We start from the raw sequence: 27,063 nt of genomic DNA on the forward strand, positions 1-27,063 counted from the left end.
TCATTCATACCTTGGATATCCAGGCAATTACTGCACCTTCATATTAAACATCTGCACATCTAAATTCTGTGAACAGTACCCACAATAACAGATAGAAAACTGCGTTTCCTAAACCTAAGATGGATCAACGACATTTTAAAAATGAGGACTGCTCTCTAAAGAAAAGCGGCATATAAAAAGCCTAGATATACCTAGGCTTCAACATTACATTTATTTTGAAACATGTCCTTGCAGAGAAGTCTTTTTATCTACAGTAGGGTTCAAGTCTGAGTTGTCAATCTGAATAGATGCTGTAGGTCACACTTTCTCTGTTATTTAAAAATTATATTAGGCAAGGCACCAGAGAATCTCAGAGGTGAAACAATATTCCTCTTCTCAGATCTCCTCTAAGAAAAAGAAGGAACTGAAAAATCATGCATCTTCAAGTGATTCAATGGTATCTATGCCCACCTTAGCAAGCAAAGTGGATCAGCAGAAGTGTATCACGGAATCACTAGGTTGGAAAGGACCCACTGGGTCATCGAGTCCAACCATTCCTAACAATCCCTAAACTATGCCCCTCAGCACTTCATCCACCCATCCTTTAAACACCTCCAGGGAAGGTGACCCAACCACCTCCCTGGGCAGCCTGTTCCAGTGAATGTAAGTACATTGCAATCTCTGGAGGTCATCTGGTCCGAGCTCCCTCCTCAAGCAGGGCTACCTGTTACCCAGGAGCACATCCAGATAGCTTGTAAATGTATCCAATGATGGCGATTCCAAAACATCTCTGGGCAACATATCCCACTGCCTCATCACCTTCACAGTAAAACACCATTTCCTGATGTTCAAATAGATGCTCATGTATAAATTTATGCCTGTTGCTTCTGATCTTGTTCCTGGTCACCACTCCATCTTCTATATCAGCTTCAGAACTGCAGTTTGGGGATATTTTTTGTGTGTCTTTTCTTTTTTCTCTAATTAAGCACTCTGGACTAGAGCACCTCAAGTGCACTTTGAGAACACACCTTCTAATTTAGTTTAATTCAATAGGAAATGGATTTACATTCTCCAAGATTACTTCATAATGTGAGGCAAAATACCAAAAAGTAGGGATAACCAGGAAATTCCTTTCAAAGCACACTCTTCATCCACAAACAGAAAAGCCCAGAGTGCACATTATACAAGTAATGCTTGGAAAAACTGGTTTTGCAGTTTAAATTATCACGATATACACAAGGATTTATATTTCATTACTTTGTACTTTTTCAAGAACATAGATATGATTCAGAGATCCCTTTTATTTCTCTTAACAAAATGCACAAATCCAGAAAGAGAAACAGGGGCTTTTTCAGAAGTGGAATTAGACAATTAAAAATCATCACTTAAGTTACTAAAATTACATCAGTTTATTTCAGAATGATTCTGTTTTCCAGAATACCCGCTGCTTACTGGGTATAGAATTCACCTTGAAGATCAACAGGCATCAATACCATAAATATTGTGGCCAGAAAGCTCTACATCTCTCCTTTTATATCTGTTTAAGCACCACAGAAGCAAAATTCAACTACAGAACAGCCATAAAATTATGCAGAAAAAATAACAAGTCTAATCAAGCTATTTAAGTTGACCTTCAAGAAAATCAAGCTAAGTTGCTAGGGCCTCAAAATATGATGAAAGGAATTGGTGCTAAGTAACTTCAAAGTTTAGTGCATTGTTAAAAACCCAGCAACTATCAGATAGCGAAATCTTCCGATAAATGAAATCTAATATTTACCCACCTAAACAGAGACTTTAGTGGGTAAAAGAGGTTTTGTTCAACACACTGCAAAAGAACCATCAAGAAACCGAAGCATGTTTCACATCTGGTCTTGCTGAATTTATTTCTGGAGTAGTTATCAGACTGCTCACCTGCAGGGAGGGTTCTTTCACAGCATCTGATTGCTTGTTGACCTTCCAAGCCTTTTCTGCGTTATCTGGCTGTGACACATTTGACTCAACCCACTCAACTGAAGAATCCTAAAAATAGAGTTTAGCGTAAAAAGTAATAACAACATCTTAACTATTACGTGTTCATAAAATGCAGTACTTACGTGTCTTGATAATCAAAATTTATGCTGAATGCTAAGCGCTACTAATATAATACTGTTTATTATTTAAAAATACTGATAATAAAAATAGACTATGGATATTCCCATACGGGATTGTTCCTTCAAGATTAAAACATCCCACCATACTTTATGAGCACACCCCAGTATGTGGGATGTATGATGCCAGGTCATAACAGCAGTTTATTAGGATAACATTGCTAAAGTTAAAATTGTCAGAACAAAACCAAGACCAATTAGTTTTATGGCATTACAAAACCAAAATTAAAAATCTAAATTCATGACTATGTTTTACATTAAAAAAACAGAATCAGTAACAGTACAATATAAAGCACTACACATGCCATCTCCTATTTTCATATCCGACTTCCTCCACTAGCCCTTGCAAACAACACACAGAGATTTTACAGTTGAAGCAAACAGGACTTCGTTGAACAGATTTTTTTTGCTATTCACATGAACCTGTCATGGAAATAACAGACTTTGGATCAGTCAAGCTATCAGCCAAGGCTGTGATGTATCACCAGGACTCACTGATATGATATGACGGGTTTTGAGGGCTCCCATGGGAATCGTGGGACATTTGTGGCTTAGGTTACTTCCCACACTGAAAAGGACAGCTCACTTCTGATATCAGTCCCTGGATAATAACTTTCATCATGCTGCATGTTCTTTCACTAAATAAAGGAGACTCTCTGAAAAGAAAAAAATCACAGTGCTACCTTACTTGCACCAAAATGCTGGGAGGATGTTTTACACAATGTGGCCAGAAAGCAGCACCCACATTTCTAATGCAGCCTCTGTGCTGTTTTGCCAGTGCTCCTCAAGATAAAGGTATCTGTCTACAGATTCAAATGCACAAGTTTGAGCCTTCCTTCAGACTCACATACAACTCCCCTGTGGCTCAGTTTTCATGGTTGAACATTCATGGAAAAAGGCAGCAGTAATTCACGCTTAAAATCAGTCAAGTATTTGCAATTTTAGACACATCCTTCTATCACACCCCACTGACGACAGGGAACCTATGAATTTTTCCACTCTATCCTAGAATGAGGATTTTTTTCAGATTCCTTCTGCTGATAAACTATAAATCCCTTAGTTCCTAATAAAGAGAGTTCAGTGTTATGAAATCCATAAGCACACACATAACAGCAGCTTTTAAATTGATCAAATACTGGGTACATTAAAGAGACAAACTTTGCCATGTTTTTTCCCCAACAGAAAATAGTAAAAATCAGTCTGAATTTTACTAACCACGTGTACTCGTGCAGTCTAAAATGGTACAGGTTTAAAAATGCTATTTGGAAGAATTTTAGTTTCTTACTCACTGAAGAACTATCAGATAAGTCATCCTTCTTTTCAGATTTATGTTTCTTATTTTTCTTCTTTTCTTTCTTAGCTTTTTTTGAATGCTTCTCCTTTTTCTTTTTTTTCTGCACAGAATGTTCCTACAAGTAAATGTTTGTAAATGAGAACCAGCAAATCAGATCATCCACACACAAGAAAAACAATCACAACCTACATACCAAACCTTACTAAAAAAGGAAAAACACACACACAGCTGGACATAGACACATTTTACTTCTACTACTCTCTCTCTTCTCTTGTGTGGCAGCAGGAGGGCATTCCTGAAATCCATAATTGACTATTCTTTCCCCAATCAGTATCTTTTTCACTAGAATTAAGTTACCATAACTATACATTTAATATCGTCTACACTACATTTATTTTGGACAAATCTCTTCCTTTAGGAATCACTGCATCCATCAATACACATCTGTCCTTAGTTGAAATATCTGCACAGGTGTCTACACTTATAATAAAGAATGGGACATTCAGAGATTCTATTAAGGTTTCTTAATGAAATGACCACAAATGGGATTGCTATGAAGCTTTGGATTTTCCAGATTTCTTGCCACAGGACTGTTCTTGTCTGGCCACACTTAACTCTTCTGCATTTGACAGAAATTCAAGCTTGAACTGAATAATCAAAAATTTTCCTCTTTGTAAATAAAAAATTATTTCCACTTTAAAAAAATGCTAATATTGAAGCACAAGGAATTCAGAAATTTGGAAGGTTTTAAAGATCATCTTAAAGCCTCCAAAGCCTTCTGTTCATATAAGCATGCTGTAAAGTTAACACCACAACTGGATGATTTACAGGTCCGTCACCTTTTCCAGTTGTTCGACACGCTCATTCACATCATCAAGCATCCACGTATCTTCACCTCGTAGATGCTTTAACAGCTCACGCTTCTGCTCCTTTTCATACTTAATTTTGGCCTAAGACAAACAGAGAAGAGAAGAGAAATAAGTAGATGGAGTTTGGTAGCATTTATTTACAGCCACATGTTCGTAAGCCACATTGTCACAACCAGAAACAATGTTGAGCCCTATGCTTGAGAACTTTTCCTTTTACAGGACTGCAGTAAATACAATTTTGATTTACATGTTAAAGAGGAGACTCAGCTAAAACATTCTGCACCCTCTTTCCTCAAGCTACAGCTTTGCAGCTCTTCTAGCACTGATTTCATGCTATCATAGAATCATAGAATGGTTTGAGTTAGAAGGGACCTTAAACATCATCCAGTTCCAGCCCCTCTGCCATGGACAGATGGTTGGACTCGATGATCCAATGGGTCCTTTCCAACCTTGTGATTCTGTGATTCTGTGACAGGGACACCTCCCACCAGACCACACTGCTCAAGGCCCCATCCAACCTGGCCTTCAACACTTCCGGGAGGGGGCAGCCACAACTTCCCTGGGCAACTTGTTCCGGTGCCCCACACCCTCCTCACGAAGAATTTCCTCCTCATGTCTAGTCTAAATCTGCCCCTCTCCCATTCATAGATGTTCCCCCTCATCCTATCACTACAAGCCTTTGTAAAAAAGTCCCTCCCCAGTTTTCTTGGAGGCCTCCTTCAGGTACTTTTTATCTCCAAGTGCAATTTATCACCACACATGACTAAAAAGGAGGAAAGTTATTTTACGTTATTATGATCCCAATTTTGTGTGAGATCAAGCTTGCAAGTTCGAGTTTTGGGATTTTATTTGCTTGGGGAGGGGGGTAAATAACTAAAGACAAAGTGAAAACTAAAAGTGGAGTTTGGTTTTCATCCTGAAACGCTGAGTTATAGCACAAAGTGTTTTCAATCATAAGCCAAGAGATCACATACAAGTTTAAAACCAATATTTAAGAAAAAATCAATCTTGGGAGATTAGACAGCTACCTGAAGTCTTTCCTCCTGGTCAGCTATTAGTTTTCTGTAATGAACTCTAAGTACAAGCCTATGCATTGCACACGACAGTAACCTCCCCTCCTTGGCCCAGGTTTTCTTTTTTGATACAGGCAACAAAGAAATCTGGAGCTTTCGTACTGATAGAAAACAAGACTTGCAGGAGGATGACCAGTATAACCAGTAAACTGTAAAGGTGCAAGGAACAGAAACACATGCTAATCCTTTTAAAAAGGATTTTTAAAAGCAAAACCTCTCTTACGAGGAAAGACTGAGAGACCTGGCTCCTTTTAGCCTGGAAAAGAGAGGACTGAGAGGGGACCTTATCAATGCTTATCAGCAGCCCTTGAGAATATAAATCTATAAATACACCAAATAAAGGCCAATCAAGATCAGCTTGTCACTATGTCTTCATTTAATTTGCTCTTTGCCTGTCTAATAAGAAGCTAAATCTTCCCCTTCTCTATAATAAAAGGCATATTTTAAATAAAATTCCTATTTCTTTCATGTTACCAAAGTAACAAATACATATTACATAGAATGAAGTTAACATTATAAATAAGGCGCAATAGCAGCTTTTCTACTTATTAATTCTAAGAATAAATTAAAAAAAAATTTCAGGCAAGTATTTAGGTAATTCAGAAACATGATCTTAATAAAAGGAGTGGATCATTGTTTTGGTTGAAGTACAGAAATATGTATTCAGAACACAGAATGACTAGAAACCATCATCAAACTGCAGGCTGCTGTCTCCTGACTACTAAATGAAACAGGGTCGGGCAAGATGAATCTGTAGTGGCAATGCCACCAGATTGCTAAAAAAGAGAGAGACAGACACAAAAACACCAGGTGAAAGTTTGTTTCTTCTTGGACAAAGATACAAAATATAGAAGATTTTTAACAATATCCATAGGTGAAATTAAAAAAAAAAAAAAAAGTGAAACCTGCCTAGAGATTTAGAAAATGAAAGAAATGTATTTTTACTTCAATTATCATTTTAACACGAGTTAGAAAGCCATGATACCCTTTGATACTTTCTATTTCAAAACTATGCAGCTCCCTCTACCATCAAATTACAACATTCATTTTTATTGTTAGTGAACAGTTTCCCATGACACACACACAATTATTTCAAGAGAGGCGGAATCTGTCTGCACAACTTCATTAGCTTCAAACCTTACCTTTCTATTTTACTTGTTTTTTATAATGATTCAGGGCTTACGAGCATCTAACTAGTTTTTCTTACTAGTTTTTCCACTCCCCATAGCAGAGGGGTTGGAACTGAATGATCTTTAAATTCTCTTCTAACCCAGACTATTCTATGATTCTATCCCTCCAGTACTTTAAAGGGCCCACAGGAAAGCTGGCGATTTTAGCAGGGAGTGCAGTGATAGGATGAGGGGTAATGGTTTTAAGGTGAAAGAGAAGAGGTTTAGATTAGACAGTAGGAAGAATTTTTTTTACTGTGTGGGTGGGGAGGCACTGGAATAGGTTGTCCAGAGATATCATGGATGTCCCACCCCTCGCACTGTTCAAGACCAGGTTAGATGATGCTTTGAGCAACCTGATCCAGTTAGAGGTGTCTCTGCTCATGGCAGCGGGGTTGGAACTGGATGATCCTTAAGGTCCCTTCCAATCCAACCATTCTATGATTCTTCCTGTTCTACATTTTATAATCAAGTTCCTTGTCAGCCTCTAATAGTCTCTTCCCAACTCTAATAGTTTCACATCTGTCGATCCACAGGAATTAAGCATTTAATTTACATTAAGATTCATTACTACCTTACGATACCACAAAAATATCCAAGAATTTATCTTTCCCCCTTTACAGATGAGTACTTAATGCTAGGTACATTCTGAGTCACTGCTGCAATATTTTTACGGTTTTTTCCTCCATAAATACAGGATCCTACATTTGGAAATACCTCTACTTCAAAGCAATGCATTAACTTTGCAAAATGCATGCTACACATAAACACAGAGGAAGGACCATTACTAGCAACAACCTTTCAAGAAGGGGAATGAAGCATCATGCTACATGACATACTTCTACACCCTAATAAAGCTGTTCATAGCCTTCTTTGCACCAAGCACGAGCAATAATTACTCCACAGCACTACATCAGCAATGTTTGCCAAGGTGAACAGAAACAGACTTAATAGAATCATAGAAACTTCTCAGTCTTTACCACAGGCAGGCCAAAGGGTCATGGATTTCACATCCCCATCTGAATGAGGAAGGAAAGCAAGTTTATGAAAAGTGCTTTTTGGTATTCATTAGGCAGGTCCTTTAAGACCAGCCTGCATGGTTGCCGACAACAGTATCTGCTAAATGAAAAACAAAACTTGCTCCAAAGAGCAAGTAATACAGTAATACACTGCAGTGCAGGCACAAACACCAAAAGCCTTTAAAATGACATCATACTAACTCAGGAAGAAGTAGAAAAGATCACAGACACTTCAACAGCCCGTGCCTTGGTTGCACAATAAATGGAGGTTGCTACATGGCAGTTCTCCAAAGATGTCCAGAAATGGACACGTCAAACCTAGGGATGGAGGTTAATACACTCCCTCCTCAGCCCACAGAAACACAGACCAATGCTCTTTCCCGCCCCTAGCAATGTGTACCGTTTCAGCACCAAACAAGGTCAGAGAAAGTTTTCCACATCACTACCACGCAACTTCCCATCTTTAACTGTGGTCAACCTCTAGCTCTTCAGACAATAATCATCACTACTCAAAAGTAGAAAACTCTCGCTTTCTCCAAAAAGCAATTAGAAGAAACTCCACAGCACAACACCAGATCAAGACAGTGTGAGAAAGACATCCAACACAGAGAGCAAGAGCTAAACTGCTCTGCTGGCTTCTTGTCACTGAAGGGCACAGTTCTCTTCCCAGACCTCTTCTCTCTACACTCCCAGTTGCATGTTTCCACCACTTTTCCTCCTGCACAGGCCTGTCCCTGCGCTCTAGCCTCGATGGACTTCAAAGACTACCCTTACACAAAATGCATCCCACAAAGAGCAATGTGCAGCTTCCCGCAGATCAAGCTTCCAAGGTCATCAAGAATACCGGTTTAGTATAGTAAAACTAAACACAAAATATCTTGCTTGTGCAATAACCTTGTTTCAAGGGACCATTTACATTATTTCAAGAACATCTCTTATTGGTTTGAAATACTGAAATAGGTCTTATTTACCTATACTCAACATTTAGATTGTAGGGTAGAAGAAGTGAAGAAGTACAGAGCTGTAAGAATGTTAGACAATTTCATGATACTTGAAAATCATTAACAAAGAAGTCTGAGTGATGGATTATTCCTTGGTTTTAGAGAAAAGTCTCTTTATACCTTGGATAAGTTATTTGACCCTAAACACATGCAATCCTGAAATCAAAACCCTAGGGAAATTATATGAATTCCTATGGTCTGGGCCAGATCACAAAGGAGAAACTGAATTAAGACAGAGGGCATTGGAACAGGCTGCCCAGGGAGGTGGCTGAGTCACTGTCCCTGGAGGTGTTCTAAAGATGAGTAGATGTCGTACTGGTGAATGTGGTCTACTGGCAGACTTAGCAGGGCCAGATCAATGGTTGGACTCAATGATATTAAATGTCTTTTCCAAATGAAACCATTCTATGATTTATTTTTAAAATCAATCTGTACTTTTATCAAGAGAAACTTGTAACCTATTACTAATCCTTAACAATTAAAAGAAAGGATTTTCTGCACAAGGAATGGTCAAATCATGTCATCCCCAGAGACTAAAGAGTGAAAGACCCAAAGTTCCTGAAAAAAAACCCCAACAAGTAATAGATGAGGAAACCTTAAGTACAGAAATACCACATCATAGAGCAGAAGCAAGAATAATTCAAAATTGAATTATTGTTAGTTTTTACAAAAAAAACTGTTCACATCTAGAAAAAACACACAACCCTGCACTTACCAAAAAACACACCAGATTATTTTTTCTTTCTAAACTTGGAAACCCAAGCATCAGTGTCATGAACCAATAGCACTCATCAAAACAAGATGCTGTTTCTGGAGCTTAATAACAATTTGCATGACAACACTAAATTATTTGATTACTGATCATTACCATAAACATTACCAGCTGCTGGGTTTCACAAATGCAGTTGGGAGGACAGATTACACAAATGAAAGAATACGTTTTAAAAGAGAAATCTCAATCAATGAGTTGGATGGCATTCTGGTCCTTCCAGTGTGAGTTCATAAAGAGAAAAAAAACCACGAAACAGTAAATAAATTCTTTAAAAAAATCAACACGAAACAACTTATGCTGTTCAGCTTGCTTTAAAAGTAAACTGTACTAAAGAAATCCATCCTATTTCTGGAACTGCTTCAAAATCTACTGTGTAATTGTCATGGTTTAGCCCCAGCCCGGACAATTTTGGGAGCTAAAACCAAGCAGTTTGATTCCCAATTCACTTCTCCCCAACCCCAGGGAAAGGCGAATGAGAAATGAGAGGAAAAGACCTGCAAGTTGGAAACTAAAACTAAACCACCTTTAATGAAATAATGAGGATGATGATGGTAACAATAACAACAATTATATACAAATAAATTAAATCATACCCCCATCTCTCAATGACCATACATCACCAAAAATGCTGCAGAGCAAACATGAGAGAAAGGGTCCGAGGACAGGAGGGAACTGAGCTCAGGAACTGGATTCAGAAACATACGGAGCCAGAGTAAATGACAGACAGACAGATCAGGTCCTCACTGGACACCAGCCACAGAAGAGAGTGAGACCTTCATGATCTCTCAGTTTTATACCAAGTATGATGTATACGGAATAGAATGCTCTCTTGGTTATTTTGGGGTCACCTGTCCTGCCCACCCCTCCCTGCAGGTACAGCCTTTTTCACCTCTTTTTGACTTACAGCTCCAACAGCTCGAGGATGGCATTGGCTACTGTAGGAATAAGTATAAGCAATGGCCTCTCTGCATAGCAGTGTCCTGTGTTATTACCCCACCATAGAATCACACTCCTGGAGGTGTTCAAGGCCAGGTTGGATGGGGCCTTGAGCAGCCTGGTCTGGTGGGAGGTGTCCCTGCCCGTGGCAGAGGGGTTGGAACTGGATGATCTTTAAGGTCTCTTCCAACCCAAACCATTCTGTGATTCTTCCTCCTTGCCTTCCAGGCCTGTCTTTCCGAAAGACCCATTATCTCCCCATTACAGGACTCCAGTCATATTGTAGTAATAACTTGAACAGAAGAGGGGCAGCCTGGTTTTGTGGAGCCAGTGTGTTACGTGCTTGGTCATATCTTGCTGTCATGTTAGCAGTAACTTGCTTGACTGTTGAGTCTAGAGAAGAGACAGGGGATGGTGTCACTTTATCATTGCACGTATCTGAAAAAAGCATTCAAAGAAGACACACCCTGGCTCTTTCCAAATGTGGAAGCATTGAAACATGTAATAAGTGAAACACCAAGTGGACTGATTGTGCAGTTGCCACAGTGGAAGGATGGGATATCATCCAGAGGGACCTGGACAGGCTGGAGAAGAGGGATTCTGAGAACCTCATGAGGTTCAACAAGGCCAAGTGCAAGGTCCTACACCCAGGCCAGGGCAACCTGCGATTTCAATGCAGGCTGGGGGATGATGTGATTGAGATCTGCCCTGTGGAGAAGGACTTGAGGGTGCTGGTTGATGAGAAGCTTGACATGAGCTGGCAATGTGTGTTTGCAACCCAGAAGGCCAACTGTATCCTGGGCTGCATCAAAAGAACTGTGGCCAGCAGGTTGAGGGAAGTGATTCTGCCCCTCTATTCCTCTCTTGTGAGACCTCATCTGGAATACTGTGTCCAGTTCTGGAATCCTCAACATAAGAAGGATAGTGAGTTGCTAGAATGGGCCCAGAAGAGGCTACAAAGATGATCAGAGGGCTGCAGCACCTCATACAAGGACATACATTTCCAAACTGGTGATTCTATGATTCTACGACAGGCTAAGGCAGTTGGGGTTGTTCAGGCTGGAGAAGAGAATGCACTGAGGAGACCATATCATGACCTTCCAGTACTTAAAGGAGGCCTCCAAGAAAGCTGGGGAGGGGCTTTTTACAAAAGCTTGTAGTGATAGGACTATAGGGGCAATGGGCATAAACTGGAGAGCAGCAGATTTAGACTACACATAAGGAAGAATTTCTTCACTATGACAGTGGTGAGGCACTGGCACAGGCTGCCCAGAGAGGTTGTGGCTGCCCCATCCCTGGAGGTGTTCAAGGCCAGGTTGGATGGGGCCTTGGGCAGCCTGATTTAGTGGGATGTCCCTGCCCACGGCGGCGGGGGTTGGAACCGGTTGATCTTTAAGGTCCCTTCCAACCTAAACCACTCTATGGTTCCATGAAAATGCAGAACCCGGGCGCTGCCGCCCGAACCCAGTTCCCAGTTCCCTCCGCCGGCTCCGTCGGGCTCACAGGGGTCCCGGGCCCCACCTGCGCCAGCAGCTCCTGCCGCTCCCGCTGCCGCTGCTCCCTGCGCTCCGCCAGGCTCCGCTCGCTCTCGAATCCAGACGCCATCATGGCCCTGCCGGAAACAGCCCCGCAGCAGCCGTGCCGTACAGCGAGGCCACGACACTGTCGTAAGAGGCGTCCCAAGCGACGGTGAGAGGGGCACGCGCGGAGGGGGGGCGGGGCGAGGAGTGGCGGAGGAGGCGGGGCTATTAGCAGGGGGCATGGCCTAGCGGAGGGAGCGGAGCCAGGAGATACTGAGGGGACGGGGCTAGTCGGAAAGAGGCGGGGTGATCAGAAGGGGCGGGGCCAAGTGGAGGAGGCGGGGGCGGAGCCGGGATAGACTGAGGAGGCGGGGTGAAGAGCACTGGGGGCGGGGCAGGAGCAGAGGGGGCGGAGCGAAGACAAGGGGCTTAGAAGGGGCTCGACTAAGAGTGGGGCGGGGCTAAGAGCGGAGGGGCGGGGCTAAGAGCGGAGGAGCGGGGTTAAGAGTGGAGGGGCGGGGCTAATCACTTCCCTGGTCCTGATGGTTCTGATGCAACCCAAGCTGCCATTGGCCTTCTTGGCCACCTGGGCACACTGCCGGCTAATGTTCAACCACTGTCAACCAACACGCCCAGGTCCTTCTCTGCCTGGTGGTTTTCCAGCCACTGTTCCCCAAGGAAGGGACCTTTAAATATCATCCAATCCAATCCCTTGCAAGAGCAGGGACATCGGGACATCTGTAACTCCATGAGGTTGCTCACCATCCAACCTGACCTTGAATGTTTCCAGCAATGGCCCCTCCACTACCTCCTTGGGCAACCTGTTCCACTGTTTCATCAACCTCACTGTAAAAAATTTCTTCCTTATATCCAGTCTAAATCTACCTTCCCTTAGGTATGGAATATTCCATACCGTAACACCAAGCTCAGTATCAAAGTGGGAACTGGGCTGGGATGGGTGGAAGGGAATCCGGGTTCCATGTCTGGTATTCTGTGCTCTGCTATCTCTGCACTCGCTGCTATCACTGCACTCATAAAATCACTACTCGGGGTTAATTATCAGGCAGTGTACAGTTGTATCTTAATACAGTAGTAGTATTATTATATTAGAATCATAGAATCATGGAATTGTAGAACAGTTGAGGTTGGAGGGGACCTTAAAGATCATCCGGTTCCGGCCTCCCTGCCACATGCAGGGACATCTCCCACTAGATCAGGCTGCCCAAGGCTCCATCCAACCTGGCCTTGAACACCTCCAGGGATGGAGCATCCACAACTTCCCTGAGCAACCTGTGCCAGTGCCTCACCACTCTCCTCTTACTGTTTTATTAAATCCGTTTTTATCTCAAGCCATGATATTTCCTTCCTTTCTCCAATTCTACCCCCTATCCCACTAGTGGGGAAGGGTGGTGAGCAGCCACAAACTTTTTAGCTGTCAGCTAAGGGCTAAACTATACCACCAACATTACTGAGAAGTGGACAAACGAAGCATGGCCTCACAGACTCTCACATGCCCCCATGCCACGCAGCACCCAGTGCTCTGCGTTGCCCCAACCCAACTGCAGAATGGTCTCCCAGCCACTTCTGCAGCCAGTTTGGTGTGTCTGTGCTACAATCTCTGGCTTCTGTAAGGGCAGGGTGCCAGCTGCTCGGGTTGTGCCTGGATGGGAAGAAGGAAATTAAGAAATATGCGTATTCCAGCACTTAGAACTAGCAGTTGGCCAACAAGGTTTGACAGAGCTGCTATAGCTCAGGTGAAGCAAATGTTTATCAGAGACATAATTTCTTTGGGATGAGATCAGAGCATCATTAATGTGTCTGACACCAAATGTGTTCACAGTTGCCAAGTAATAACATTACTTAGGTAAAGGGCTGAGCAAAGTGCTTGGGTAATTTGTTATCTATTTGCTTGGGACAGTATGTTTTCCAAGTTATAACAGTTATTTAATCATTATCTCCATGGTGATATCAAATGTGTAAATTGCATTTGCATCTTTGTTCAATTTATGCTATGACAGTTAACATCTCAACAGAAACCTGCTGTAGATCACCACTAGTTATCGAATGATAAGTGACAGAGCTGCATAGGCACTATTTGGAAAAGCAGCACATGAATCCCCTTTGGGGAGCCATTTACTAAGCTAACAAACGGATAAAAAAGCTGTTCCAGCAGGATTGACTGATGCTACGCTTACTCCTTAGCTATATGCAGCAAAGTACACTGGTTGAGAAGGGAGAAACAAGAAAAGTGTACGTTTGGCCTGTAAGGAAAACCTCTTCTCTGATTGTGATGTGCTCTTCTTACCGACAAACTGGTTTCTGTCCATCTTAGTGCTACCACTTGCTCCAGGTGGCCAGCAGAGCATCTCAGGTCCCTAATTTGCTCAGCACACAGCCAGGCTTAATAGATTTACATTAAGTCTAAACAGCAAACTGATAGTCCATGAGGTGGCCTGACTAGTGGTGATTGAATCAGTTTAGGCAGTATTTGGAAGAGCTGCATGAAAACAGAAAGCCTGGTGACTGTGGCAAAGCATGGATAGTGACAGCTGTGGACGATTTCTTCCTCAAAAACAGGAGTGAGAAAAGTGAATGTGGTTTTTTACAGCAGAAAGAACTCAAAGCAAGGTGTGAGCTTTTGCAGTATTTAGTGTTATTCTTTGTATCTGTAACCCATCACCAATAAAGCAGGGCTGTAAATTTTTCCTTAGCAAATAACACTCTAGAAACTCAAAAATTGAAAAACAATAAATACTAGAAAGCTAATTTATAAATATGATCATTCTGCCATTGAGTGTTTTTGAGAGCTGCGTTTAATTCTGAAGTCAGTAGCTAGGGACAGGATGGCATAATTTAATCTTACTTCCTCTGTTTTTCCAAGCAAAGGGTTTTCTCAGAGGAAGCAGAAGTTTAGTCTTATTTCTCTCAAGATGTTAGTGTGTCTGAGAGCTCCTCACGTGCTCAGAAATCTCCAGTGAGCCTAGAGAACAAGTCCTTGCTCTATGGCTTTTAATTGTCAGCTGGACACCTCTGTTCAGTTGTCTCATTCTCAATGCCAAAATAAAACACACTAATCAAAAAACAATGCTTTGGAGATAGTGATCTTTACTGAACTCCTACAGGGAGGCACTGACCTTGCAGAGTGAATTATTGTTTCCCATTTAATGGCACATTTTACACTTTCTCTGAAAGAAGCTGGTGACTCTCCAACTGACCTGTGTTATAAACCTTCATGCTGCTAACCTTCACCACATGCCTTCAGCACTCTGTTTGACATTTTATTTTTATATGAAAAAGGTTGGAAAAAATTGTCTCCACTCAGTGTGATCCTGTGCAGCGAAAGGCAATGTTTCACTGGGGAAAAGGGCTTTTTTATTCTAAGAATATGAAACTATTTTTCCACAGTGCTGCTGCAGAGGGTTTCTTAGCGCAATTTTAACAATGCATCCTGAAGTCTTCATAGTAAAGAAGCACAGTATCAAGTAAGATGCTGCGGAGAGGACAGAGAGGAGGTACACCCAAGTCAAAATGTACTTAGCTTCAGTTAATTTTCATTCTGTTCATTTTTAAAACCACCTGGTTTAAAGTTGCCATTGGTACCGCTGAGCAATCCTTTACATTGGATTCTGAAGAATTTCAAGGCCAGGTTGGATGGGGCCTTGGGCAGCCTGATCTAGTGGGACATGTCCTTGCACATTGCAGGGAGGTTGAAACTGGATGAACTTTAAGATCCCTTCCAACCCAAACTATTCTATGATTCTATGACTCTATGATTCTATATTTCTATGAGTTACTTAGACTGGGATGGGAATTTTCAATGACTTGTCCAAGAAATAACGTCAGTCCTTAGAGAAATTGTGAGGTGAGGAGGGTGCATTATGGAACCCAAAGAATGATGAAATTATGGGGGAAAGCATATTTCTTTCATAGAGATTTCACTATGTCTCCTCAGGAGAAAATTAAAGCAACTGTGTCTAAACTCAGTGCCATAAAATGATAGAATGCCTTGCCCAAAAATCAATGCAGCAGCAATGCCTGGGTTATTAGTTGCTCGTGTCTGAATTGTATAGTGAGCACCTGAACTGAAAAAACAGACAACTTTCTGCTGTCCATCAAAAAGAGTGCTCCTGACAGCAACAAAAGATCCCCTGTGAAATTGAGGATCTTGACAGCCTGCCTGGGAAAGAAGAGCTCAGCTTGCAGTGAAAATGAACAAGGAGACTGGTGGATGGAAGAATGCTTCACCCATTGTTCCATATTCAAAAGCAAATAGAGTGTTGTCTGCCGCTGAGCAATAGTTATTTTGTTAATTTGCTCAGCTATTTTGAAAACAAGTGATCTCTCCAGCTGTGGTTCAACAGACCAAGGGGATGGGATTTAAAAACATCCATTTTTCCTCTCCTCATCCCAGTTTCATGACTGTAATAATGCGAATCATTCATCTGGGAAATTCTCTAGTGACAACTACTAATATAAAGGTTTTGTGAAGAATCTGTTACATATGTGAAATGATAACTCGTTCAGTTCACTTCCTGTGGAGCTTTGACATGCTTTTCTACCCTTTGAGAAGGTGGAAATAAAGACTTTAATCAGACAAGAAACACACAGTAGTGATACCACCCACACTGTCCTTGCTTTCCTGGGTCTGGTAATAAACCTTCTTAGAAATTATTTGAGATAAATCAGTAACTTTTTTTCTGCTCAGTTTGAAGAGGTCCAGAGGTGCACATGTCAGAGAGCTTCAAATCAGCTACTTCCAAATCAAGACAAAAATACTGACTCGGGTCACCTGACTGGGGCAGGGATTATTAATAAAACTCCAAAACTTTAGTTTATCAGTCTTTATGCATCAAATCAACGCAATAAAAATTCGAAGAATCTTAGGCAAAGCTTCGATGCAGTTCAATGGGTTGGTTTCGTCTTTAAAATGAGATTAAAACATATATTTGCTTTTTAAAGCTGGGCCAGTTCCATAAGCCACGCTGCAGCCCAGTCCCACAAGCAGTTGCATCAGTCTGTTAGTAACAAGAGCAGCAATGCCTTAAGCTGACATTGCAGTCACTCTGAACAGAGAAACAGCTCTTGGCTGCTCCAGAAACCTTAGGGCTGTCTTTTCCCTTTTCTCTGGCTGTGCTGTTTCTCAATCCAAAGCACACACACATATGAGCAGCACTCAGCAATCTAAAGGAAGCTGCTGCAACACTCCCAGCTGGATTCCTCGTGTGGAATATTGTAGGAGAGTCTCCTGCTTTCATTGCAATAGAGAAACAAAATACAAATGGGGACAGGAGTGTGTCTTTCTCTACTGAAATGGTGAACACTCACAGGAAAAAAATGTTGAGACCCGTCACGTCTTGTGCCATGGAAAGGGTTCTAGGGCACTTCAGCACTGTAGTGGAAATTGTAAAGAGAATTTAACTGCCACAGAGAGTATCCGTAATTGTCTCTTTTGGCAACAACTTGAACAATCTACTTCTCTCCAATTTTCACCCCACAACTCCTGAAATTGCTTTTCATTTTTCTTTATTTTATAGTACTGTGCTAAGAGGGAAGGATAATTTGATATCCAATTCTTGTCTCAGCCCTTGACCCAGAAACAGCTGTAAATACTGCCTTAGTATTGTGCCTGACATCCCAAGCAACCATCTGTGTCACTGCTCTTGACAGCAAACCCTCTCAGGACTGTCACACTACCAGCTTGTCTTTCTGCTCACCTCATTTTCAAGCACAAATGCCCCTCTGGGCTCCTGTTACTGCAAACACACAGGCAACACTGAGCAAGCATATCTCAAAGCATATGTCATGGTGTTGGATACTACTGAGTCGGAAAAGAGACCATATAGTGGGAGGACACTGGATTTCTTTTAGTGTGTGCTTTGGCCTCTTCTGTCCTAGGAGTTTCAGAGTGGAAAAACCCAAACATAGTATCTTTTGTAGTCAAGAACCACTCAATATTTCTCCATCATGTGGTTTCAAGCTCTCACTCTGACTTCCAGAAGCATCCTAGAGACCTGCTGACATGGGCACAGAGATACACATCCCTGCAGGGCATCCTGCCTGGATGGGGGATTCAGAAAGGAATTGGTCACAAAGGAATAATGCTTTATTATAATGCCTTTAGCCCTTATAAAGCCAAGCACATACTAGGTAGGGTTGAGAAAAGCAAGAAGTGATTTCTGCCTCTGTATTTACTCCAGCTTGTTCTCCCAGGACCCAGTGTGGTGGGCTGTCCAAGTGGATTGACACAACTGAGAGGATTCTTTGGGAAGAAAATAGGTGAGGCAAGAGCTCTGGCCAAACTAACAACTCTTCTACTAGGAATCCTGATGTGGTAAATGTAAGTGGCCTGCAAGCTGCCTTCATGTCTTTCCGGTTGTATAATGTAAAATGAGGGAGAACAAGAATAGTGTCATAGATTGCCAGACTTTGTGGGTTTTTAATCTGCTAGATATCAACAGAAAGAGCTGGAACTAATCACAGTGATTCCTCTAACTCAAAGCATACAAATAAGCTTAATCCTCATAATCAGCATTGCTTTGTTAAAAGAAATCAGTGTGAATGTGTTTCACTGTAGATCACCTAATTTACATCCTTGCTGCATACAGCCTGAGATCCCCAAAAGCACACAATAAATAAGAATGCTTATTTTAGTATCTTCTTAAGAGCACAGCCTCAGAAAGAAGGGTTAGAGATATTTTCTAATAAAAATAAGAAACAAAACTCAAGCCCATCTTCAAAAATGTGCCTCTTCTACACCAACACAAGAACCATTCATGTGAGGAAAGGTTCAGCTCTAATGAATAGTGTGATAAATCACCGGTTTCACTGAACACGCTTGCAATGCAGAATAAAGCGATATGGGCTAGAGATGTCTTTGCATGCAACTGAGTCTCTTTTAATTTAATTTTAATTGAATACAGACAATGTGATTCTCTTACTCCCTTAGAAACTTTGTTTCTTTCTCTGAGGCTTACCTTAATGTAGATGAGAAGGAGACCACATTACTTTGTGCAGAAGCAGGGAGGAAAGTACTGTCACTGATGTTTTCTTCTGGTCTATATGACCAAGAAACCAAGACAGGATTGTTGCATTCCTCTTTCATCTTAGATACCACTACAAATGCTGGCTACATTTAGCCAGAAGCAGTAACCACCTACTTTCCGACAGGGACCTCATATAGTGACCAGGCTTTCTCTGGCCTCCACCTTGGAGGCTTGAAATAGGCACTGCCTTTAGCCCATGTGCAGTGCTAAAAGTTGCAGGTGTCAGCCCTGTCTTGCCAGCGTCATAGATAGTCTTAAATCAAACCACCTACCAGAGACAGAAAACTTTTAATACACCATTTAAGGCTCTTTCTGCAAATCCCAGTTCAAAAAAGCACAGAGTAGAGAGTGTTGATAATGCTGGTGAGTTTAATTAATTTCTCTTTAATTACAAAAGACCATTTGGAGATCTCAACGAATGTTTCTTGTAGTCTGAATATAGATGCTAGTTTCCAGTTTCTCTGCCGTAATTCAACTTCAAGGCAATTTCAGAGGAAGATGGAGAACCAAACAGTTGGGGCAGATGAGATATATCCTCTCATTCTTGTGGTCTGGTGAGAGAGAGTGATGAACTCTATGACATCTTCTGAGCCTTCTTCCTCCGAATAGGGGATGCAGAGTGAGGAAAGTGAGATGTGAAGTGAGTACACTAGCAGTAAAAAAATGAGATAGGAAGCATTCCTCAAAGAAACCATGCTCTCTTAAAAGGCGTAATACTTCAAGAAAAGGGTCATGCTAAAAACTGCTAGAGACCAGATCTTACGGTAAATTAAAAACAGAATTAGCCTAGTTGTCAGCCAGGCTATTTACTGAAGGGTTTTATGTGAAAATTTCCCAGCATGGGATAACTAAAAAGAATCTATTTTTCAGGAACCAAAGATTTGTCTCTGAAAATTCATGCAGTCTTAAAGCTTGATCATTACATTCAAAGAGTAATTCCTTTAAGGTTTGTGGAACTTAGGTCAGGTTTGCTCCTTTGTGGGTACCTAAGACAGTGAGAGGATCCAAGAGCGCATCCAACAAGTGAGCAACTTCTGATGAAGTCTGAAAATAAAATGCTTAGACCACCTTATTTAGTGGAAGCAAAGGGAAGAAGAAACAGACAGGACAAGCAATCCTACTGGATTGTCTCTATCCTCCTCCTTGTGTTATCCTCAGCTCTTCAAAGCTACAGCTATTGTTGACAAGAAAAATGTCTAATTTTGAGAATCAACTCACACAATACTACATATATGATACTATGACGAAGTCACACATTAGGCTAATATAAAAAAGGCAATGCTGAGGCCAAGTCAAGTAAATGTTGTAGCAGGCAAGCCATAAAAAACCTACAGTTGGAGAAAGGCTAATAAACATTGTTTTAGCCTCAGTGACTTGTGTCTGCCAGATAGCCAAGGGAAGGAACTGTGATTTTAATCTGTTGTAAGGAAACAATTCTGGAACAGAGAGTTTGACTTGCAGCTGGTCTGCATACCAATGATAATTAACTTTGTATTTATGGATGAGACTACATCAAGATAAGCAGAAGAGAGGAACAAGGGCAGAGCCTCATGGAGTCTATCAGGAGGGAGGGAGCAGGGAAAGAGGGAGGGAAAGAGAGAGGCAAGGAGGAAAGGAGGGAAAACTCATTCAAGGACACGCACAAACTGATTAGAAATGCAAGAAACTTGGGAAGGAAAAGTGTCACAACAGCAAGGGGAAGACAAGATTGCAAAAGAGGAACAGCTGGCATTCTCAAAGGTAAAGTGAATGTCAGCAAAGACGAGGCTTCAAAATATTGGCTAGCAAAAAAAATCTTAATTTTGTAACCATCTGACAGGAGATGTATTGAATATTTTGTATAAAACGAAGTCAGTCAGATAAATAAAGTCTATAAAGTCCACTATAAAGTCCCTCTGATAACTATTGAGGGAGTCGTGCTGTTGACCTGAGATGTAGGCATCAACATCAATGTCTTTTAAAGTTCAGTGAGGTGGCTTAGCCTAGAAATCTGTATCGAGCTTGTGGAGGAGAGCATCATGAAGCACAGGAACAAGCTGTCTTCACTCAGCAAGCATCTCTATAGCAAATATCTGGTGAGGAGACAGGCAATAGAAGGCAAATGATTCATTTGTGGCCACTTGACATGTCACGTATAGCCTTTCAGAGCAGTTTGGACAAAACATGCAGTTCTGGTTCTGCCCCAGGAAGACATATTCATTAATACAGGACAAGTTATTTGCATAATAAATTAGGGTCCACATGCTACTGTTGTCAGTGTAATCACTTCATATAAAGCACATTAACACATACAAAACAGATCTGCAGTGATGAATGAAATGTCGTTCCCTCTTTTCTCCCCAATAAATTATAGAAAACCATAGTGACACACAAAGAAACAATGACAAGAAATTCTTAATTGTAGCAGCAGGAAGAATAAACAAAAAAAAAAACAAACCACTCACTGGAGACAGCAACTATCAATCTTCTTTAGTATTACTAGACAAATCTTTACCATTTTCCCTTTGCAAATGGAAACTGTTTCTGTGATATTTACAGATATAATTTATCTAAACTGGAATTCTGAGACTAAAATTCATCCAGACTCTGGTAAATCTGAATATCTTGTAATATATGGAAAATGTTATCATTCTAAATCTCTCTTAATGTAAGTGTTTGGGATAGCTCCCCATCCACCCAGTATTTCCTATGCTATGCCAGAGGAATACTTTGTCTAAATTCAGAACGTTTGCTCTATGCAGTGACAGCTGCATGACACTAATTTCTGGCACATGGTTCCCCAAACCACTCACTGCCATTCACTTTACATGGAGCATGCCTGAGTACTGCTCAGGAGAGCCTTACCTACACAGCTGACTTTTTATGTTGTTCTTCAGAAGTTCTCTTCATCCTGTATGCACACCAGCAGCCTACTGTCACTCAGACTGCTGTTTTCCCAGTATTTAATGTCTCTGATAGACATTTACTTTAGTTGGCCCCACTGGGATCATGCCATTTAACTGACCACTATTAGTTTCCACACTCTGCTTCATGCCTTATTGATATTAAGTTGTAGTTTCTATTCACCAAGCTTTTTCTTAATCCCAGCATAAGAACAGGACATCACCATTTCCCAAGGCACGAAGAAAGACAGAGGAACAAATTAAAAGCCCAGGAAGCTAAAGGGTTAAAAGTTCAGTGAGCATGTGCCCACTCATACTGAGTGAAGTGATTGGGTTGACAGATTAGAACATGTTCTATAACCATCTCTTTGTCTCTCCTCTCCCACTCTTGGTTCCCAAACTCTCGGCTTTCTTATGTTGGACCTCATATAGCAATGAAACAGAACACGCTTCCTCTGACTGCATGGATTACTTCAGGAACTGGTAATACAAAGGCCTCCAGAGAAGAAACTACTTACTGATAATCAGCACTAGCAAAAAAAACCCTTTCTCCTTGACCTGCTTCAAGGTTAGGGGAGAAATACCCACCAAAGTTTTACTATCACAATCTTTGAAAAAAATTAAGCTATTTGCACAAAGCCATGAGCATCTTGTTCTAACTTTGAAATTAAGCCTGGTTTGAGCCGTAGGCTGGACCATGTGGCTCCAGAGGTCCCTTGCATCCTGATTCTTTCTATGATCCCATGCTTGACCCTCCGATATTTTGTAATATCCCTCTTCCCATCACCCATTTCAATTGTTTTGCTGTTTCTACCTTCCCAGCTACATAAGTTTTGTCCCTGCCCATGACTCAGAGTTTTCATACCTATTTACTTTCTGTCCCTAACCTCCCCTGGCGTTACCAGTCTCTTCTTGCCCAGCACGGTGTAACAATGTTCAGGATTGCTCTTCGTACCCTGACTGACAGCTTTCTTCTTTCCAACCTCTGACTTACAGCTTTTTAAGTACAAAATAAAAACACTCATTACTTTTAGACAACATTTTAGATCTTTCCACCTGAGCAGTTCCATTGCTTAAGAATTTTTGAGGGAGCCTCTGCAACTACCTTCTTTAAACACACTTGCCTACTCTTAATGCCCTTCTTGTCATTGTTCCTCCTACCCAGGCCTATTTTGCTCTTTCATAGTCTCCCAGCACAGAATTCTCACTACTAAGAGCATGTGAAAGAGTTTCTCCACCAGTTCCTTTTCCAAATTAGTTTTTCTCTAGGGATATCAAACAATGCCCTCCTTCCCCATTTTTCTTTGCTTTACCTAGAGTCACTCATAGATAACTTATCAAGCAGCAGCCAACCTTTACAAGCTTACTTATATTGGAAAGCTTACTTTTAAGCTTACTTATTGGAAACAGCCTGAATTGGACATGCCTTCTGACACACCAAGGATCTAAGGAGAGGGTCAGCTGTGAGGGAAACTGTGACATCTTGATAGTCAAGCTACTGAGAAGAAATCCCCTCTTTTTGACCAGAAGAACCGTGATTTCTCTACACCCAGTTGTCCAGGCACATGGGAGTGGTGCCAGTGGTGGACACACTCTTAGCCGATGTCCTAGGCAGCATCAGGATAAGTCATTGGCAGGGAGACATAGCGTTTTCTGTGTTAAGTAGCACAGATCTTTGACTCCCACTGAAGCTGTATTGAAGGGTTCTGCTACTGAGAGATCCCAAACCCTAACTGCATAAATAGTCTAGAGTTGCAGCAGCAGAGGAGAATCCTTGGTTGTCTTATCGGTGTCAGTAGGGCAGGGATGTGGCAGAATTCAGAGGGGTAGGTTGCACATTTGTATTACCAAAACTCCTGCTAACCAGCACAATTTAGCACTAACTCCCCCCAGCTGGGGCTTTGCAGGCAGAACAGGGTGGCCACAGGATTGCGCAGACCAGTTTGCGGACAGAAAACTCCACAGTCACTGCAGTCTAAGCTGGCCAGGGAGGAAAAGCAAAGTCTGGTTTCACCTGCAACAAATTACTGATTCATTTTCCAGCCAATAAGGCAGTGACATTTGGAGATCACATCTTTGAGGCAACCTTGTTATTGTTTGATTAAAATAGCCCTTTAAGTACAAAGAAAGGCTGATGGAAAGGGCAGAGCAGTAATACGGTATAAAACTATCTTCTTTGGCCTCTTTCACCTTCAGGTTGCGGCAACACAACCCACTACTGCATTTCAGAAACTAAAACTAAGTCAGACTAGCAGAATCTTTATCCTGTTCCTTATTCTCCCATCCTCTATTGAAAGACATCTTCAAAAAAATAAAACATTTCCTCAGTGGGGATTAGTGCAAGAAAATGAGCAGCAGCAGCCTGAATAATTTTATAAAAAGAATTAAACCACACGCCTAAGTAAAAATCTAAGCACGTAGTTGAGCTATTTCATTTCAGCCTGATCTAGTGGGACGTGTCCCTGCCAATGGCAGGGAGTTGGAATTGGATGATCTTTAAGGTCCCTTCCATTCCAAACTATTCTATGATTCTATTTCTTTTTTGAAGCCTCCTGAAACTGCGCTGAGTCTGGGGCAGCACTGAAGCAAGAAGCTGCAATGCAAAGTGCTAAATCTAGTTCAGTTGACAGCATCCAGATGTGGCAGTAAATTTTGATGTAGCACCTTGTAAACACATCTGGTAAGAGCTGCCAGGGATGTTTTCTCTAACCACTTAAGAAAAAGATAAACACAACCACCCACTGAAAGTTTATTTTTACCTTAGTCTGTAAAACCTTAGTCTGTATTAAATAAGGTAAATACCGAGTTCTTTGCTGCCTCCCTAAAAATAGTAGGGAGGGTCTGGGGAACGTGACATCACATGGATTCTTCCCTCTTTTTATAAACTGGTTGTATGTTCAACCATAGTCCTGGTGGCCTCACTCATTATGCAAAGCAGCACCAGTGTGTCTGTTTAAAGGAGGCTGGCACACAAATCAGACCCGCACAAATGAAATGAAAGCGAGGGAATGCAATTTTGTTCCAGCTTTCCTGCAGTGAGACAGGAATACTAGAGTTGCCTCAGAAGAAAAACAAGGAATCGGGATGTAACGGGAGAATCAGTAATCATAGAAAAATTGGGGTTGGAAAGGACCTTCAAAGATCATGTTGTACAACTCCTTCCCATCCTGGGCAGGGACATCTTTCACAAGATCAGGTTGCTCAAAGCCCCAGCCAACCTGACTCTGAACACAGTTTAGTCTTGACTTACAAGGAGCAGCTGAAGGAACTGGGGCTGTTTAGCCTGGAGAAAAGGAGGCTGAGGGGAGACCTTATTGCTGTCTACAACTACCTGAAAGGAGGTTGTAGAGAGGTGGGTGTTGGTCTCTTCTCCCAAGTGACAGGACAAGAGGGAATGGCCTTAAGCTGGATCAGGGGAAGTTTAGATTGCACATTAGGAAAAATGTCTTCACTGAAAGAGTTCTCAGGCACTGTCAGAGGCTGCCCATTGGGGTGGCTGAGTCACCATCCCTGGAGGTGTTTAAAAGGCACATAGATGAGGTACTTGGGGACATGATTTAGTAGTGGGCAGGTATGGTTCGAGCTGATGATCTCAGAGGTCTTTTCCAACCTAATGGTTCTGTGATTCTATGATTCTAGGAACAGGGAATGAGAGGGATGTGATTGTCCACGGCAATCTGGTTCTGTCTGCACAGTAATGTAAATTTTTCTGTAGAGTGGAAAACCAGGTGAACTTTTCCTGCCAGAGGATATTTCAGAGGACATTGCCCTAAATCCTCAAAGCATGTTATAGCAGTGAAAGACTCTATTGCTAAGCAAAAGGGTTGTATTTTTCCTTCTGTTTCTCACATAAAGAATATTTAGATTAGACATTATGAGGCAATTCTTCAAAATGAGGACAGTGAGGCACTGGCACAGGTTGCCCAGGGAAGTTGTGGATGTCCCCTGCTTGGACGGATTCAAGGCCAGGCTGAATGGGCCCTTGAGCAGCCTGGTCTGGTGGGAGGTGTCCCTGCCCATGGCAGTGGAGTTGTAACTGGATGATCTTTAAGGTCCCTTCCAACCCAAACCATTCTATAATTCTATTAGGATAATATAGGAGTCAAGAAACATAAGCAAAGTCTGTAGCTCTGTTATCTGAAATGCCACATGCCCCTGCAGAAAGACAAACTGTGAAGACCAGATCCTCAATCAGCCACCATCAGAGTCACAGCACAACCGTGGTGGCCCATGGCAAATGGCCACACTTCCTAAAGAGACATCAGAAGGCTAAATTTAAATGGTGTCTTTACCCTGCACTTGGGAGACAGATATGTAAATACCTTTTTCTGTATACCTAATATGTGTCTGTATCTTTGTCTCTGCGCACAACAGCATAGCTATCTTCACCATGTCACGACACAGACCGAGCAGCTCCCCAGTGAGCTCAGAAGGGTGCAGCTCTCGGTGCACGTTCCTCCAGTCCCTCCCCTTCATCAGTGCTTAAACAGAAAATATCAAAGCAAAGCAATTCTACAGAGCCCTCAGACCCATGCCCTTTCCTTCTGTCAGGTTTGAAATATGATGTGCTCTTTCTTCTAAAGCATTTATTTCACAGCCACTCCAGAGTCAAAATGTGTATCCTGGGGCCTTTTACTTGACAACTTCTGACTGTGATACAAAACAAAAGCTGGTTCAAGGACATCTGACCCCAAAAGGAACAAGCTGTCCTGTTAGCAACTGCGTGTTGCACCTTGATCCCTAGCAACATGGAAATAGGGAAGATGGAGATAGATCCAAAATATTGCAAATCTAAAATTGCAATGAGAAAACTTCCCACCCAACAGCCTTGCAGGCCTGGGCATTTGCACAAGTCACTTCACAGAACCAGAGAATGGTTGGAGCTGGAAGTGACCTCTGGAGATAATCCAGTCCTTTAACCTACTAAAGCAGGTTCACCTACAGCTGGTTGCACAGGAACGCATCCAGGCGGATTTTGAATACCTCCAGAGAAGGAGATTCCACAACCTCCCTGAGCAGCCTGTTCCAGTGCTCTCGTCACCCTCACAGTAAAAAAATTTTTCCTCATGTTCAGGTGGAACTTTCCGTGCTCCACTCTGTACCCATTGTCCCTTGTCCTGTCGCTGGGAACAATGGACAGTGACATTGTTGTCCAGACCTGTTCTCAACAGTCTGGCCCCATCCTCTTCACATCCATCCGTTAGCTATTTATAAGAATTGATAAGGTTCCCCCTCAGTCTTCTCTTTTCCAGGCAAAACAGACTGAGCTTACTTAGCCTTTCCTCATAACAGAGATGCCTCAGTCCCCTCATGTTTGTGGTCCTCTGCTGGATTCTCTCCAGTAGCTCCAGAACTTGCA

The 27,063-nt window shown here is 41.9% G+C and overlaps 1 protein-coding gene across 1 annotated transcript in view; it reads right to left on the reverse strand.

Annotated features, from left to right (window-relative positions):
• The window catches only part of CWF19L2 (CWF19 like cell cycle control factor 2), an 81,083-nt gene extending 69,155 nt beyond the window's left edge, over nucleotides 1-11,928 (reverse strand). The window contains exons 1-4 of the mRNA XM_054051351.1: nucleotides 11,781-11,928; nucleotides 4,260-4,370; nucleotides 3,416-3,535; nucleotides 1,891-1,998 (exon numbers count right to left, since the gene is read on the reverse strand). Of these exons, the coding sequence (XP_053907326.1) occupies nucleotides 1,891-1,998; nucleotides 3,416-3,535; nucleotides 4,260-4,370; nucleotides 11,781-11,867 (426 nt within the window). The 5' untranslated portion in view covers nucleotides 11,868-11,928. The remainder of the gene's footprint in view (nucleotides 1-1,890; nucleotides 1,999-3,415; nucleotides 3,536-4,259; nucleotides 4,371-11,780) is intronic.
• Nucleotides 11,929-27,063: the final 15,135 nt, after the last annotated feature.

The sequence above is a fragment of the Cuculus canorus genome, chromosome 1, assembly GCF_017976375.1.
Source record: "Cuculus canorus isolate bCucCan1 chromosome 1, bCucCan1.pri, whole genome shotgun sequence".
NCBI classification, from domain to species: Eukaryota; Metazoa; Chordata; class Aves; order Cuculiformes; family Cuculidae; genus Cuculus; species Cuculus canorus.